Genomic DNA, 16574 nt, shown 5'->3' with positions numbered 1-16574 from the left:
CGCAGGAGGGGAAGACCCTCTATGAGATGGATTGATTCGGTGACTGGGGTAATCGGGATGGGTGTGTCAGAGGCGCTGTGTTTGGCGCAGGACAGAGTAGGGTTTAGGGCTGTTATGCATAGGGTCGCTATGAGTCGGAAACGACTCGACGGCACATAACAACAACAACAACAATGTAAATTTTTTAGAAATGTGTTTTGTTAGATTAGTACTTTTTTCTTTTGTCTCTTACCCTTCAAATAGTGCCTAAAATAGTGGTAAATTTAATTTACTATATTAGTTTCAGATATCAGTACACACACATATGTGTATGTTTTAGTAATGTCATTGATTAGTTTGTCTACAAACATCTATGTTTATGTACATATGAATACACATCCCAAATAGTAAAATTAGTAACTCGCTCTTTTACAGAAAAAAGTGTGCTAACCCCTTTCTAAGTCAGGGAATTAACTTTCAAAAAGAATCCGAAAAATAGGAACTCGTCCCAGTGATTATTACTTAGGTGGACTGAACAGATATCAAAAATACTTCCCAGGTTTTAAAACTATGAAAAGAGATTTTATATCTTATGAAAATCTTTTTTTTTTGGTGCCATGACTTGGATACGAACCAAAATATGAAAATCTTAAAAACCATAGCTCTACCTCTCTGTCTCTGAAAGTATACTTTGGACTTCCTTTGGTCAAACAGTATAACCAAGCCGTACAGCAGTCAAAAATAGACAGCTGCAGCCTGTAATGAGCTTTCATCACCCACAGTTTAGGAAGTTTCCCGAGATTGAGCTTTGCTACAATTGTTACGCTGCCATTCCAATTCCCAGGGTCTTACCTTTAAACTGTTTTGTCGTTTGACTCTGCCTTTTGATGTGTGAGAGCAAATCCACTTACTGAGGCTACTAATCATATAGCAGATGGTCTTTGGTGAAGGGATGATATTGAAAGGTGGGGGTAAAGTACATTTGTCATCAAAGTAGCTGAGCCACAACTTGGCTCGTGCAAACTTCCATTCTTTGTCCTCATGATTCTGTAAGAGACACAAGAAAAGCACGTGTTGTTACGTACTGTCTAGTCTGAGTCGACTTAAGCTGACCCTTCAGCAGGTTTTCAGAGGCTGCAAATTGGAAGTGAGGACCCTTCTTTCACCCTTGGAGCAACTAGTGGATTTGAACTGCTTGCCTTTGGATTGGCAGCATAACTCCTTACCACTAGGCCACCAGAGCTCCCTAGAAAAGCAAATATAATAAAAATAAATATGTATATATAGAGTATAAATGCATACATATATAAGGTGTATGTATGCACACAGACACAGACAAAGAGAAAAAGTATTACCAAAGGTTTAAAAAGTAAAGACAAAATTTACAATAAAAATAATTATTGGTATCTTTTTTAAAATCTATATTTTAGGGAGCTCTGGTGGCTGAATGGCAAGAGGCTGCATTGTAATTCTGAAGGCGTGCTGTTTGAATCCACCATATGCTTCGCCGGGGAAGGAGGGGCCAGTTGGATCTGACTCAACAGTGCACAACAAGGGGGGAGGGGAGGAATTTATACTTTAAAAATAAAAAAAAGGACCAACTTAAAAAAAAAAATCTGTCTTTAACTTAAAATGATCCCATTTCTCCATTCTTCTAATCTTCGTTCAACTTACGCACTGCATACATCTGAAGGGCTGGGACACATCGCGTCAAGTCGTTGCAATGCACACTCACCGCTATGAGCTGAAAGCTTTTGTGCAGCATCGCCACCAGCAGCTTCGTGAGCACAATCACAACCACCACGTTGTACGTGCCGACGATCACCGCGCCCACGAACGACTGCAGCTCCTCTCCGTAGCTGAACCTCGTCACGAAGATGGCCACGTGTGCCAAGGAGAAGATGTACCAGAACAGGGCAAAGCAGGTGCCGATGAACCTGTCAAGACAATTCCGTCTGTGTCTCAACACACAAGGAAGCTGGGAGAAGCTGAGAGCGGCAGCTAACAGAAGAAATGAGGCTAACTGGGAATTCACCCTGAAAAAACCATAACCGCCACCCAAGCAGATATATGCACACCCATGTTTATTGTGGTTGTGTTCACAATAGAAAAGAGCTGGAAACAACCCAAGTGCCTATCAACAGACGAATGGATAGGGAAGCTCTGGTATATTCACACAATGAATGGAATACTGTGCAGCACTGAAAAACAAGGAACTCATGAAATACTCTACAAAATGGGTGACCCTTGAGGACATTATGCTGAGTGAAATACCTCAGTCACAAAAGGACAAATACTGCATAAGGCCACTGTTGTAAAAGGGGACTGACATCAGGGTTGAGGGAAAAGAGAGAAGGAGAGGAGGAATGATGTATACTACACTGAAACAGATGAGGGAGAAAACTATTTAAAAGGGTTATATGGTTGAGTATTATTGTCATGACAGGAGTCCAGAGTGAAGGCTGCATAGTGGAGTGGACTTGGGGGAAGGGATTGCATAACAATGAAAGAGTTTTTCTTTTACTTTTCAAGGAGATGTATGAATTGGGGGGAGGGAGAGGTGGGCAGGGAGAAAAGTGCAACAATTAATGAATGGAAACCCTAGGTCTCTGTCAACTTTTATTAAAATTAATTTTAAAAAAGAAATGAGGCTAATGCCTATAATGCAGATGTGCCCTAACTGAAACAGGAAAGCGACCCAAAGGCAAACACTCGATTTGTAACTATTGAATCCTCGCTGCCGTTCTGTTTTGTTCTTAACATAGCAACTTTCCTATCAGATTCAACTGAAGGAAACCTAACTGAAGGAAGCCTAGGTTGATAGGGTCACTTTTCCACTTGTTAAACAGATAACCCAAGGTTCTTCTTTATAGATTTTTTTTAAATGAAGGTGTTTTTTTTGGGGGGGGTGTTGTTGCTTGTTTTATTTCTTGTTGTGAACCATCGAATCAGATCTGACTATCTCAGGAGGTGACTGCCCCTTCTTCTCCAGAGGAGCATCTGGTGGATTCGAACTGCGTGTCTTCAGGATTGCAGTGCAGCTTCTTGTCACTAGGCTACCAGAGCTCCCTCCAAGGTTCTTTTAAAGGACTGGCAAGGTCCTCTGTGACCCCTCTTTACTGATTTCACTGCCTACAGTGCTCCTTCCATCCAGTCACACTGACTTCTTGGTTTTTCTGTGGCGTGCCACCATATTCCCACATCAGGCTTTTTTGCCTTCTCTCTGTAAAGACTCTTCGTCCAGATACTTTTCCTAGCTTGCTCCTTCACTTGCTTTAGGTTCTTATTTGAGTGCAAGAACTTATGCCTTTCCCAAATCCTTATGTTAAAAACATCTTATGATATACACATTATTATTATTATTATTATATTATTATTCCCCATTGTTGTGAGTTACTGTCCATCTCATGACACTCCCAAAGACAAGAGCAACACTCTCTGATCCAACACCATCCACGTGATCACCAGCATGCTGGATTCTGTGGATGTCTCCTAACATAGGAGGCTCATCTCCCAGGACTATACTGAATAATATTCAGTTGTGATCCAAATGGTTTTAACTAGGCAATTTCAAAAGTAGATTATCAGAACTTCCTTCCAGACTTGGCTTAGTGTGGAAGCTCTATTGAAACCTGTCAGTCATGGGCAACCCTGTTGGTATTCTATCCTCTACTTCAAACTTTGTCTCCTCAACCTCGTCTTTGTGTAACAGATGTTACTTGTTTGTCTTATTTACTGCCTGTTGTGTTGCTAACCCAAAGCTCACACCACTCTGGCACTTGGAATCCGCCAGTGGCCTCCAGAGAATAGGCGAGCTCGTCTCCCAGTGGAGTTGGCTCTGACTCGAGGGCCATGAGAAAGAAGAAATTCACATACAACAGAAAGAACTATTTAAGAACACTTAACAGCCACTCACGAGTGAAATGTGTCATTGCTCTGCTGTTCACAGAAGATGCCCACACAGTCCTTTTGTTCCTTTGAAGTATAGCCCTTATCATAGAGCTGTGTCAGGCCAATGGTGAAGGAAAAGAGAACAAGGAGGAACATCCCAAGGAATTTTCCAAAGTCTTGTAACATCTGTCCCATTGAAATCTGCAGAATATGTTAGAAAGGTGATCGTTGAAATCATGAGGAAAAGCAAAATATTCAATAGTTAACCAAATATTTGACCAAAAAAAGAGGAAGACAAAACACATGCTCATAAGATTATCATTTTCCTTCTGATTTTTAAGTATTTTAAACTTTTAAAATATCCAAAATGCAACTGCTTAACAAAACCATGACCCTAGTCATGTTATTGTCATTCTCACTTGCATGCAGGCCATGGTGCAGATCTACCAGTCTGGGATTCCATGATATCTACCATTCAATGTTTCTGAAAAGAAATATCTCCATGCCCAAGGATATCCTAAAATGCAAAGCACCTGCTTTCCATGTGTGAGAAACTGCAAGGCCATGCCACTCATGCTGTATGGTGCTCTAGCTTCCTTCTGACAATTACCTAGTTAAATGTAACAACTCACTAAGAATGAAATATACATTGACTACACTCACTTTCCAGGTTCCTTATGTTCTTTTCCGGATCTGCCAGTTAGGCCCCTAACCATATAGAGAACGAAGGAATGATTCTAAACATTTCTTGAAAGCCCATCATGTGGCAAGCGCTCTGCTCTGCTTCTTATAGACACTGATCCATTTCTCCCTCCCAACACCGGATGCATACACCAAGGCTCAGAGATTTAGTAACATGGTAACGAGCATCGGAGCAGTCAGAATACAAGCTATCAGAACACAAGAGAGTGCTCAACCATTTGGAGTGTTAGTAATTCTCATAATTAGACTGAAGGAGAGCAAGACATTGATAAGCATCTCAGTTACCATAAATGTTAGGAACTAGAATACACTACAGACCCTAATAGACTCTTCTCCTTAAGTCTGATTGGCTCATTGACACAACTCCAGAATTAATTAAGTCACGGGGCGGGGGTTTAGCTGAAATGTCTGGAACCCCACAGTCTGGCTGATATTCTGCTGATTTCCTATGAAAGAAATTCTTCAAGAAAGACATACTCCCCTTGTTCTGAACAAAGTTGGGAGGAAATGATTTTATCGAGGTGAGAAGCATAAGGAACTCCTCCAGTCACGTCATCCCCTTCTTCAAAAAAGCAGCAGTCTTCTTTTCACTTTGCTTCTGTAGGCATGAGGCCTGGAAGGGAGGCGTCACGGCGGCCTAGATAAGGACACAGGCTGACTGTTGCTCTTTTGAGGACTGAGTACCCGACCACTGAAAAGGTGGTAGTGTGTTAACGTGGGAAGAGAAGGGGGCAGAGAGGACGGGGAAGTGGGTCCCTCTACCCTGCAGCTGGGGCCTGATCACGGCCATTGGAGGACGACAGCAGATTTCTCTTCAGATAGATGTTGGGTTTGAGAATTCCTAGGCCAGCAAGAGTCTAACTCCTGAAGGACTGTTTTCCCTGAAAGCCAAGCCCCTCTCCCCTTTATCCTGCTCACACTGTTCCACTGTCCTTACACCACCAAATTTTGTAAACTGTCTTTCCACTCCTAAGAACTGCTTTTAAAATACTTCTATGTTGTATACAGTGAGATATTAAAGGCATTCATCTCAGGTTTTTCATCTCGTTAGAGAGACTTCCATTTCCAACTGTTGTTATGTGCTGTTGAGTTGTCTGCAACTCATAGCAACCCTGTGTACAACAGCTCTGAACCCTGCTCTATCTTGAGCCAACATCATTGTCTCTAACACACCTACCCAATTACGCCAGTCCCTGAGTCAAGCCATCTCATCCAGGGTTTTCTTCTCTTGCGCTCTCCCTCCACCTTCCCAAGCATTATGTCCCTCTCTAAGGACTCATCTTCCCTTGCAACATGCCCAAAATATGTCAGACAGACCTTCAGAATTCTTGCCTCCAAGGAGCATCCTGCTTTCACCCTCTCCAGGATGAACCTATTTGTACTCCTGGCAGTCCACGGTATATTCAACACTCTTCTCTAGCATCACAGCTCAAAGGCATCAAATCTCCTCAGTCATCCCTAGCCATTATTTGCAAAGAAAATTCTATCTTACTAAAGAATGACTGAGTTTTGTACAATGACTTATTCTTTGCAATACCGTGGTTGTTTGTGGTTTGTTGTTCTTTGTGTTTGGTTTTTTTTTTTAAAAAAACAAAACAAAAAACACAAAAAAACAACCACCCACAAATGGTGATTATACATATGGACCTCACCTGATGGAACTACAAAGAAATCAGATTGACTACATCTATGGGAAGAATCTCTGGAGAAGCTCAATATCAGCAATTAAAACAAGGCCAGGTGTTGACTGTGAAACAGACCATCAACTACTTAAGTGCAAGTTCAAATTGAAGCTGAAGAAAATTTAAACAATTCCATAAGAACCAAAATACAACTTTGAGTCTACCCCATCTGAATTTAAAAATCACCTGAAGAAGAGATTGTCAGAAACACTGACAACTGCACTAGTGTTGGGAAGCCAAAAGAATGGGAAGAGTTGACAGAGAGCCAAACAGAAGATTTCAAAGAGCAGCCTGAGAGAACAAGGAAAGTAGTATGATGGAATGTACAAAGAATCGGAGTTAGAAAATAGAGGAGGGACTTATTCAGCATTTTTTCAAGGTGAAAGAATGGAAAAACATATTCAAGCTTCAAGTTGCAATACTTAAGGATGCTCTAGGTAAAATCTTGAATGATCCAGCAAAATTTGGAGGGAATACACAGTCGTACTGAAAAACAATTGGCTGACCCAGAATTGTTTCAAGAAGTAGCAAATGATGAAGAACCAATGGTAATAAAGGAAGACGTTCGAGCTACATTGAATGCACTAGCAAAAAATGAGACTGCAAGAACTGATGGAATACCAACTGACATGATTCAACGAATAGATGCAGCCCTACTCAACAGTTTGCGCCAGGGAATTTAGAAGACAGCCACTTGGTCAACTGAGTGGAAAAGAGCCATATTTGTTCGCATTCCGAGAAAGCGTTATCCAACAGAATGTGAAACTGTGGAACAGACCATCAACTACTCATATGCAAGTTCAAATCAAAGCTAAAGAAGATTAAATCAAATCCACAGGAACCAAAATTTGATGTAGAGTTTATCCCACCTGAATGTCAAAACCATCTCAGGAACAGATTTGAGGCCTTGTACACTAATAAAAAAACAGATGAGCTGTGGGAGGATATCAAGAATAAATATCATCCATGAAGAGTGCAAAAAAATCATTACAAAGACAGAGGAGGAAGAAAAGACCAAGATGGATATCTGAAGAGACTCTAAATATTGCACTAGAGTGCAGAGATGCCAAAGCAAAGGGAAGCAGAGAGTTAAGGAGCTGAACAGAAGATTTCAAAGGGTGGCTCAGGAAGATAAAGCAAAGTATTTTAATGAAATGTACAAAGAGCTGGAGTCAGAAAAATCAAAAGGGCCGAACTCGCTTGCCATTTTTTAAGTTTAAGGAACTGAAGAACACATTCAAGCCTCGAGATGCAATACTTAAGGATGTTGCGGCAGAGTACTGAATGATTCAGGAAGCAGTAAAAGAAGATGGAAAGAATACACAGAGTCACTGCACCAAAAAGAATAGGCTGACACAGAAGAATTTAATGAAACAACATATGATCAAGAGGAAATGGTGATGAAGGAGGAAATTTAATCTGCTCTGAAGGAATTGGCCAAAAACAAGGCCCCAGGAATTGATGGAATACCAGTTGACATATTTAAACAAACAGATGCTGCCCTGGATATATTCATCAGGTAGGACCAAGAAATCTGGAGGACAATTAACCTGGCTAACTGACTGGAAGAAATCCATATTTAATCCCATTCCAAAAAAAGGGCAACCTGACAGAGTTTGGAAGTTAACAAACTTGCTGCAGAAGGTTAAGGACTGTAGTCTTCAATATGGACTGAAGCGCAACATTAAGAAAACAAAGATTCTCACCACTGGACCAGTTAGCAACACTATGATGGCTGGAGAAGAGACTGAAGTTGTTAACAGTTATAGATGTTCAGCTCCACAATCAACACTCTGGCACCACCAGTCAGGAAAGCAAAAGATGAATTGCAGTGGCAAGACGCTGTGCTGCAATCCCAAAGGCATGCAGTTCAAGGCCACCAGCTGCTCCCCAGGAGAAGGATGGGCAATCTCCTCCTGTGTGATTAAATGCCTCTGAAAAAACCACCAGAGAGTCAGCTATGGGTTGGCTCTGACTCTATGGTACACACCACCACCACCAACAAAAACAAATCTGCTATCAGGGATCTTTCCAAAGCGTCGAGAAGCAACAATGTCAGTCTAGAGAATAAGGTGTGCCTGATCCAGGCCATGGTCTTCACAATTACTTGCTATGCATCAAGGAGCTGGACAATGACTAAGGATGACAGAAGAATCGATGCCTTAGAGTGGTGTTGGAGAGGAGTCTTGAACCTACCATGGACTGCCAAGAAAACAAACAGGTCTGTCTTGGATAGGGTAAAATCAAGTTTCTCCTTGGAGGCTTGGATTTTAAAGTTCTGTCTCACATACTTTGGGCATCTGGCGATCCTTGGAGAAGGACATCATGCTTGCAAGGGTGGAGTGACAGCGCAGGAGAGGAATACCTCAGATGAGATGAACTGATACAGTAACTAGGGTAATGGGGGTAGGTGTGTCAGAGTCAGTGAGACTGGCTCAGAAAAGCACAGGCTTCAGAGCTGTTGTACACAGAGTCACTGTCAGTCGAAGGTTACTCGACAGCACATAACATCACTAATATCACATACAAGCAAAATCCTGCTGAAAATTACCCCAAAATGGCTGGAACAAGTACATCGACAGAGAACTACCAGAAACACAAGCTGGGTTTAGAAGAGTTTGTATCTCTAGAGACACTATTGCCACTGTCAGATGGATCTTGGCCAAAAGCAAAGAGACCAGAGGAATGTCTATCTGTGTTTCATTTACTATGCAAAGGCATCTGACTGTGTGGATCACAACAAATTGTGGCTAATCTTGAGAAGAACAGGAATCCCAGCACACTCGATTGTATTCACGCAAAACCTATACTTGGGACCAGGAAGCAGTCCCTTAGAACAGACCAAGGAAACACTGCATGGTTCAAAATCAGAAAAGGAGAACATCAGGGATGCATCCTGTCTCCATACCTTTTCAATCTGTATGCAGAACAGATCATTCAGGAGGCTGGGTTTCTGTGGAGGAATGTGGCATCAGGTTTGGAGGAAGACTCATCAACAACCTACAATATGCAGATGACACAACCTTGTTTGCTGAAATTGAGAACTTGAAGTGTTTGCTGCAGAATATCAAGGACTGTAGTCTTCAATATGGATCAAAGCGCAACACCAAGAAGACAAAGATTCTCACCACTGGGCCAACTGGCAGTACCATGAGAGAGAGAGATGAGACTTTGGTTGTTAACAACTTCAGCTTGTTCAGGTTCACATTAACACTCTTGGCACCAGCAGTCAGGAAATCAAGACAAATTGCATTGGGGAAGTCTGTTGTCAGGAACTTCTCCAAAGTGTCAAAGAGTAATGATGTCAGTCTAGGGACTAAGGTGCACCTGATCCAGGGCATGGTGTTCACAACTACTTGCTATGCATCAAAGAGCTAGACAATGACTCAGGATGACAGAAAAAGAATCAGTATCTTTGAGCTACAGTGCTGGATTGACCATACCATAGACTGCCAAGAGAACAGGTCTATATTGAACAGGGTGAAACTAAGTTTCTCCTTAGAGGCAAGAATTGTGAAGTTCCATTTCACATACTTCAGACACATGGCCAGGAGGGACCAGTCCTTTGAGGACTTCGTGCTTGGAAGGATGGAGACACAGTGCAGGAGAGGAAGACCCCCCGATGAGATAGATTGACACAGTAACTGGGGGAGTAGGGGTGGATGTGTTAGAGCCAGTGAGATTGGCTTTGAATAGGGCAGAGTTCAGAACCATTGTGTATAAGGTTGCTATGAGTTGCTGCCTGCTATGAGTTGCTGGCGACTCAATGGCACATAACAGCAACATCATTAATATCACATGCAGGTAATAAAATCTTGCTAAAGATTATCCCAAAATGGCTAAATTTAGAAGCAGCCGTGGCACTAGTATTAAATGGATCTTGGTAGAAAGCAGAAAATATCAGAAAAAACGTTTATTTATGTTTTATTGAGCATGCGAAATCTTTTGACTGTTCATCAAAACAAACTGTGGCTAACATTAAAAAGAATGGGAATCCCAGAACACTTAATTATGCTCAAACATTACCTGTATCTAGACCAAGAAGCCGCTATCCTGTTCCAGTACAAGGAACACTGTACTGTTTAAATGAAGAGAGAGGTACGCTTTCTCTATACCTATTAAATCTGTATGCTGAGCAAACCACTCGAGAAACTGGACTTTCTATAGAAGAATGTGGCATGAGGATGGGAGCAGGATGCATTAGCAACTTGTGTCATGCAGATGATACAACTTTGCTTGCTGAGAATGAGGAGGACTTGAAACACTTGCTGCAGAAGGTCAAAGACTACAACCTTCAATATATATTACATTTCAACATCAAGAAAACACAAGTCCTCACCACTGGGCAAATAGGCAATATAATGATAGATGGAGAAAAGACTCAAGTTGCCAACCATTTCATGTAACTCGGATTCATAATCAACATCCTCGGTATCTGCAGTAAGGAGATCAAATTTCCACAAGGCATATCTTTATTTAGATTTATTTTGTCCCTCTATTCCTTATCCTGCTGTTACCACTTGTTTTCTTCTGTGGTTCCGACTCTGTTCCATTTCTTAACTGGATCAAATCTATAGTGAGGCAAGACCCTTTTTGAGTACTCAATCCCCAAACCCAGTGTGTTATGAAGTCTTCAAGCTTGGGTGTTTATCACAGACATCATTGTGACCAGTTTAAGTAAGCAGTAAACCAGCAGCTCCCACTAGTCCTTCAGGCGGTTCCTTCTCCCCAGGTTGTGTTCTCACACCAGTGCTCTGCGAACAGCCAAGCCTCTGCCCATTTCTAGCTCTCTGTATGCAACCGTCTCCTTTCCAGTCCTCTTTCCTGTTAGTGTTACTCAATTTGCTCTTGTCAGAGCTAGGTGTCTTGCAAACTCAGAAATTCTGCCAGGTTCTGAGTAAATGTTCCCTCCTGGGGCAGTAGGCCTGAAAATTCTCACAAAGGAGTAAGTTGCGGCAAGCTGTGTTTCTCTGCACACATCACGTGGCATCTCTTTAACTATAAATGCAGAAGTGCAATTTCATGAACTATAAAGAAAAATACTGGGCAACACAATCTGTAAAAAATGTCAGTTCTAAATGTTCTACACTCCACATTCTCATATGTAGCATTTATTAAGCAAAATTAAAATATTTTTATTTTCTACATTGGTTTATTTACAAAGTTTGAATATATTCTTTTTCACACTTAATTTTAAAGGCATAACATACGTATTTTCAAAATCATTCTGAAGAATGATTTTGATTTTCTGATTGTGCTGGACCTACCTTGAACTTATTATCACCTAAAACACTTGAAATCTTAAATGTGAGGATCATTCTGGTAAAAAGATCTTTACATTCCTCTGTTGGAAGAACCAGAGTAATGACACAGACAGACCTATATCCAGGGAGTGAGAGGAGGAGGAGGCCAGTGGACCACAGTGCAATTCAGCTCCCTTGCAGTGGACGACTCCAACTTACAGTGACCATACATATGGGAAGTAGGGTTGTGTTTATTAAGAGATGATGTTTTAGGAAGCAGACTGTAAGTCTTTATTCCCAAGCGTCCCCGGGTGGTCTCTAACTTCTAACCTGTAGCAATGTGAACTGTTTGTAGCACTCAGGGACTCCGCTGAAAGCAAAGGATTACTATTTAGCCAAAGCAAGGCAAATGGGTGGTGCTGTGTAATTCCAATTGTTAATTATTTTTCCAAAGCAAATTTTAGCTTTCACATCATGAGGAAATAATGTTCTAGGGACCAAGCAGAAAGAAGTAATAATCACATCTAAGAAACAGTATTTAAAAAACAGCATGATTTACCTGCAATGGACCCAAGATAGAGCTGGTTGTATACATAAAAAAGAGCCGAAGGTAACTCAGAACATTCGCAAACGCAAAAAGCCCTTCTGCCACCAGCGTGGGGTGGAATGCATCCCAGTCCTTCCGGTCAGCGAAATCATGAAACTACGGTTGGAAAGAAAAACAGGCAAAGATAAGCAGGAATAGAAAAGGCAAATATTCAAATATCTTGGCTGTGGAAAGAAAAGCATTTCAACCTTCTATCCTTCAGGGATTTCCATTCATATTTTATAGCATTCTCTTGAGAAATTATGCTTTTAACAGCATAAAAAAAATTCCTACATCTGTGAAGTAAAATCATTTGACTCTATACCAAAAGGTTTCTCGAAAAATTATTACATCTTAAACAAAAAAAATTTGCCACTTAATTTTTTTTTAAAAAGTTGATTCATTTTTCTTCAATTTTAACATGCTAACTTTTAGCATATACACTGACAATTAGTTAGCTATCATATAAAAGTGACCTAGTCTTCTTACTCAGGGAGCTCTAGTGGTCTAGTGCTAAGAAGCTGCACTGCAATCCAAAGGCACGTGGTTCAAATACACCATCTGCTCTGTAGACGGATGGACAATCTCTTCCCCTGCAATTTATTGCCCCTGAAAACCCACAGGAGGATCAGCTAGGAGTTGGTTCTGACTTGACAGCATACAACAATAAAAAGTCCTTGAGTCAGGATTCTAGAATGAACTACAGAGGTGCTTTTGTCCTCTTTCAAACTCCAAGAGGAAAGAGAGCATTATTATATCTAGATATAAAGTGGTCCTGAGTCCTTACTGACTGGGAAACTTTCAAACTATACACCAGTTGTTTTGTTTTATGACCATTTTATGACCTTTCTAAGATAATTAAGAGCTCTGGTGGCAAGAAGCTGTGCTGCAATTCTGAAGGCATATGGTTTGAGGCCACCAGCTGCTCTATGGGAGAAGAATGGGCAGTCTCTCTCCATGTGATTAACTACCTCTGAAAACTCAGTGGAGGGTCCATTATGGGTCGGTTCTGACTCAATGATACACAACAACAACAACATAACAGTTATACTATTACTGCATATCTCATGGGATACTAAATATATATATACACACAATGACACAATGATTAATCCCTTTTCATTTCTAAAAGTGACCAAATTTGGGCAATATATGGGCAGCCCAACTGTAGAACTGAAGAAATCAGTCTGAAAAATATAACGTCCTTCAACCTCTTTTCATGTATCATCAATTTGGTGTTTTTTTCTTAGAAGAGTGGCAGCACTGTGAACTTAACAATGTTCTGTACTGATTAACCAGATGAACAGAATTTTGAATACAGTAAAATGATGTAAAGCAACTGGTCTATTTTTTTCCCCTATTGTATATAAACTGGCAAAAATAAAACAGTCATACCGAAAAGCCCAGAGAAAAAAAATTTATGTCTTTTAGTTCTTTGTCATCCCCTTTAAAGAACTCTAAATTTAGGACATAAAGAAAGATTTTTTTAAAAAATCCAATGACAAACTATTATTTTTTGTGGGCTTGAGGGAACTTAAAATCTTGATAGGAAAAAATATGATTATGTTTTACTAAATTTTAAGTAAGAGCAATACTTTTGTAAATTATTACCTTACTTGGGAGGAACTGGAGAGCATTATGCTGAGTGAACTAACTTAGTCTCATAAAGACAAATACTGTATAAAACCATTATTGTAGAATGAGTACAAAGATCCAAGGAGGAGGGAAGGTGGTAGCAGAGGGGTGAGGATCTGCGGGGGATCAGGAGGATTAATAATGGGGTTTCACAATTTGATGGGAGGTGAAAGAAATGAGAAGAAACTGGTATGAAAAACAATGTATTCAAATTTTGTAAATAAACTAGTATAATTTTTTTTAAAAAAAAGCTGTTTAAGACTAAAAAAATATCATATGGAGTGTGAAATGTACTATAATAATTTCCAGTTAAGCTTTGGTCCTGGAAAATAAGATACCTAACATTAGTCATTTTAAGTTACTTTGTGCTATTATCTTAAGTATGTACAGGTTAAAAACTCGAGTTGCTATAATCAAGGATGCTTTTGGCAGAACGTTAAATGATCCCGGAAGTATTAAAAAAAGATGGAAGGAATATACTGAGTCACTGTATCGAAAGGAATTGGAAGACACAGAAGAATTTCATGAAACAACATATGAGCAAGAGCCTATGGTGATGAAAGAAGAAGTTCAGGCTGCTTTGAAGGACATGGCCAAAAATAAGGCTCCAGGAATAGATGGTATACCAATTGATATATTTCAGTTAACAGATGCTGCCCTGGACGTGCTCACCAAGTTGTGCCAAGAAATCTGGAGAACGACCACTTGGCCAACTGACTGGAAGAGATCGATATCTGTTCCTATCCCAAAGAAAGGCGACCCAACCGAATGTGGAAACTACAGAACAATTTCACATGCAAGCAAGATTTTACTGAAAATTATCCAAAAACGACTGGAACAGCACATCAACAGAGAACTACCAGAAGCCCAGGCTGGTTTCAGAAGGGGTCGTGGTACTAGAGATATTGTAGCTGATGTTAGATGGATCTTGGCTGAAAGCAGGGAATATCAGAGGAATGTCTATCTGTGCTTCATTGACTATGCAAAGGCATTTGACTGTGTAGATCATAATAAACTGTGGCTGACTCTGAGAAGAATGGGAATCCCAGAACACTTGATCGTTCTAATGCGAAACTTATACTTGGACCAGGAGGCAGTCGTCAGAACAGAGCAAGGGAACACTGCATGGTTCAAAATTGGGAAGGGCGTACGCCAGGGATGCATCCTATCTCCATACCTCTTCAACCTATATGCAGAACAGATTATCCGGGAGGCTGGGCTCTATGAAGAGAAATGTGGGGTCAGGATTGGTGGACGACTTATCAACAATCTGCGTTATGCGGATGACACAACCCTGCTTGCTGAAACTGAGGAGGACCTGAAGTGCCTGCTGCAGAGTGTCAAGGACTGCAGCCTGCAATATGGATTGAGGCTCAATGTCAAGAAGACAAAGATTCTCACCACTGGACCAATCGGGAGCATCAGGATGGATGGTGAAGAGATTGAGATTGTACACAGCTTTAGTTTGCTTGGCTCCATAGTCAACAGTCTTGGCACCAGCAGCCAGGAAATTAAAAGGCGCATTGCCATGGGAAAGTCTGCTGTTAGGGACCTCTCCAAAGTGCTGAAGAGCAGTGGTGTCTCTCTGGAGACTAAGGTGCGTCTGATACAGGCCATGGTCTTCGCAATCACCTGTTATGCATCAGAGAGTTGGACAATGACCAAGGAGGATAGAAGGAGAACTGATGCCTTTGAGCTGTGGTGCTGGAGAAGAGTACTGAGAATACCATGGACTGCTAGGAAAACAAACAGATTTGTCCTGGAGAGGGTTAAACCGGGTGGCTCCTTGGAGGCAAGGATTCTGAGGCTCTGTCTAACTTACTTTGGACATGTAGTGAGGAGAGACCGGTCCTTGGAGAGGGACATCATGCTTGGGAGGGTGGAGGGACGGCGCAGGAGAGGAAGGCCCTCTATGAGGTGGATTGATTCAGTGACTGGGATAATTGGCATGGGAGTGTCAGAGACAGTGCGATTGGCACAGGACAGAGCGGAGTTTAGGGCTGTTGTACATAGGGTCGCTATGAGTCGCAGGCGACTCGACGGCACATAACAACAACAACAACAACATGTACAGGTTGGAGAGGCAAATTAACCCAGATGAGATATAAGGAACTGGCATTTGGTAGAAAGAACATGTCTAGACAGACTGGATTTAAATCCAGTCTTGGCGTCTTACTTTGTGTTCTTGGACAAGTTACTTACTATCTCTGGGTTCATTTTCCCTATTTGCAAAGCATAAGGTCTCATAGTCTCTGTGAGGATAAAATGAGATAAAGTAAATCAAGTGTTAACCAATGTGCCTAACATATATGATAGGTAACTAACACCTAAATAGAATGAACATCCTTTAAACTACTGGAAAAGACAGAAAACAATGTAGACTGTTCCATTGCACATATAGTGAGATAGATTTAAATGAAACCACCAGAGATACATCGACCAGTGTAACTCTGAGTTACACAGCTAAAAGTTTCAGGTACTTTCTTTTACATTACTATTATTGTTAATTTTCTGTTTTATTGTGATGTTAACAACAAGTTACAGAAAACAACTTGGGTTTCCATTTCAGGTTCTTTCTAAGTAAACTTAATTTGTCCCACCAACTGACGAAGTTAATAGTCACCTTGTTATGAGCCACCATTTTGAGGGCAAAAGTTGCCAAATAAAGAGAATTCATGACAAAACTGAGTTGATTACGAGATTCTTCCAAAAAGTCTTCCAACCCTTCATACCAGAGTCTTTTAATGTCTGACCATATCATTCCTGAAAAAAAGAGGGACAGATAATCAGATACCATTCACTTAATTCAGTAATAAACTAATGCATTGTTAAGATTCCAAGAAGCGTAAATAAGTA

General features: G+C 40.9%; 1 protein-coding gene across 2 annotated transcripts in view; it reads right to left on the bottom strand.

The window, feature by feature from the left end:
* Positions 1-16574, bottom strand: part of TRPC1 (transient receptor potential cation channel, subfamily C, member 1) — a 101873-nt gene that overhangs the window by 7268 nt on the left and 78031 nt on the right. For both annotated transcript variants that reach the window (XM_006895107.1, XM_006895108.1), the window contains 5 exons: positions 16342-16481; positions 12057-12200; positions 3896-4071; positions 1715-1916; positions 832-1026 (listed from right to left, as the gene is read on the bottom strand). In XM_006895107.1, the coding sequence (XP_006895169.1) occupies positions 832-1026; positions 1715-1916; positions 3896-4071; positions 12057-12200; positions 16342-16481 (857 nt within the window). The remainder of the gene's footprint in view (positions 1-831; positions 1027-1714; positions 1917-3895; positions 4072-12056; positions 12201-16341; positions 16482-16574) is intronic.

This window comes from Elephantulus edwardii, unplaced genomic scaffold (genome assembly GCF_000299155.1).
Source record: "Elephantulus edwardii isolate Elephantulus edwardi_28Jun2011 unplaced genomic scaffold, EleEdw1.0 scaffold00158, whole genome shotgun sequence".
Taxonomy (NCBI): Eukaryota; Metazoa; Chordata; class Mammalia; order Macroscelidea; family Macroscelididae; genus Elephantulus; species Elephantulus edwardii.
Note: the sequence above shows the minus strand (reverse complement) of the source record. Positions and strands in the feature narration are given on the sequence as shown.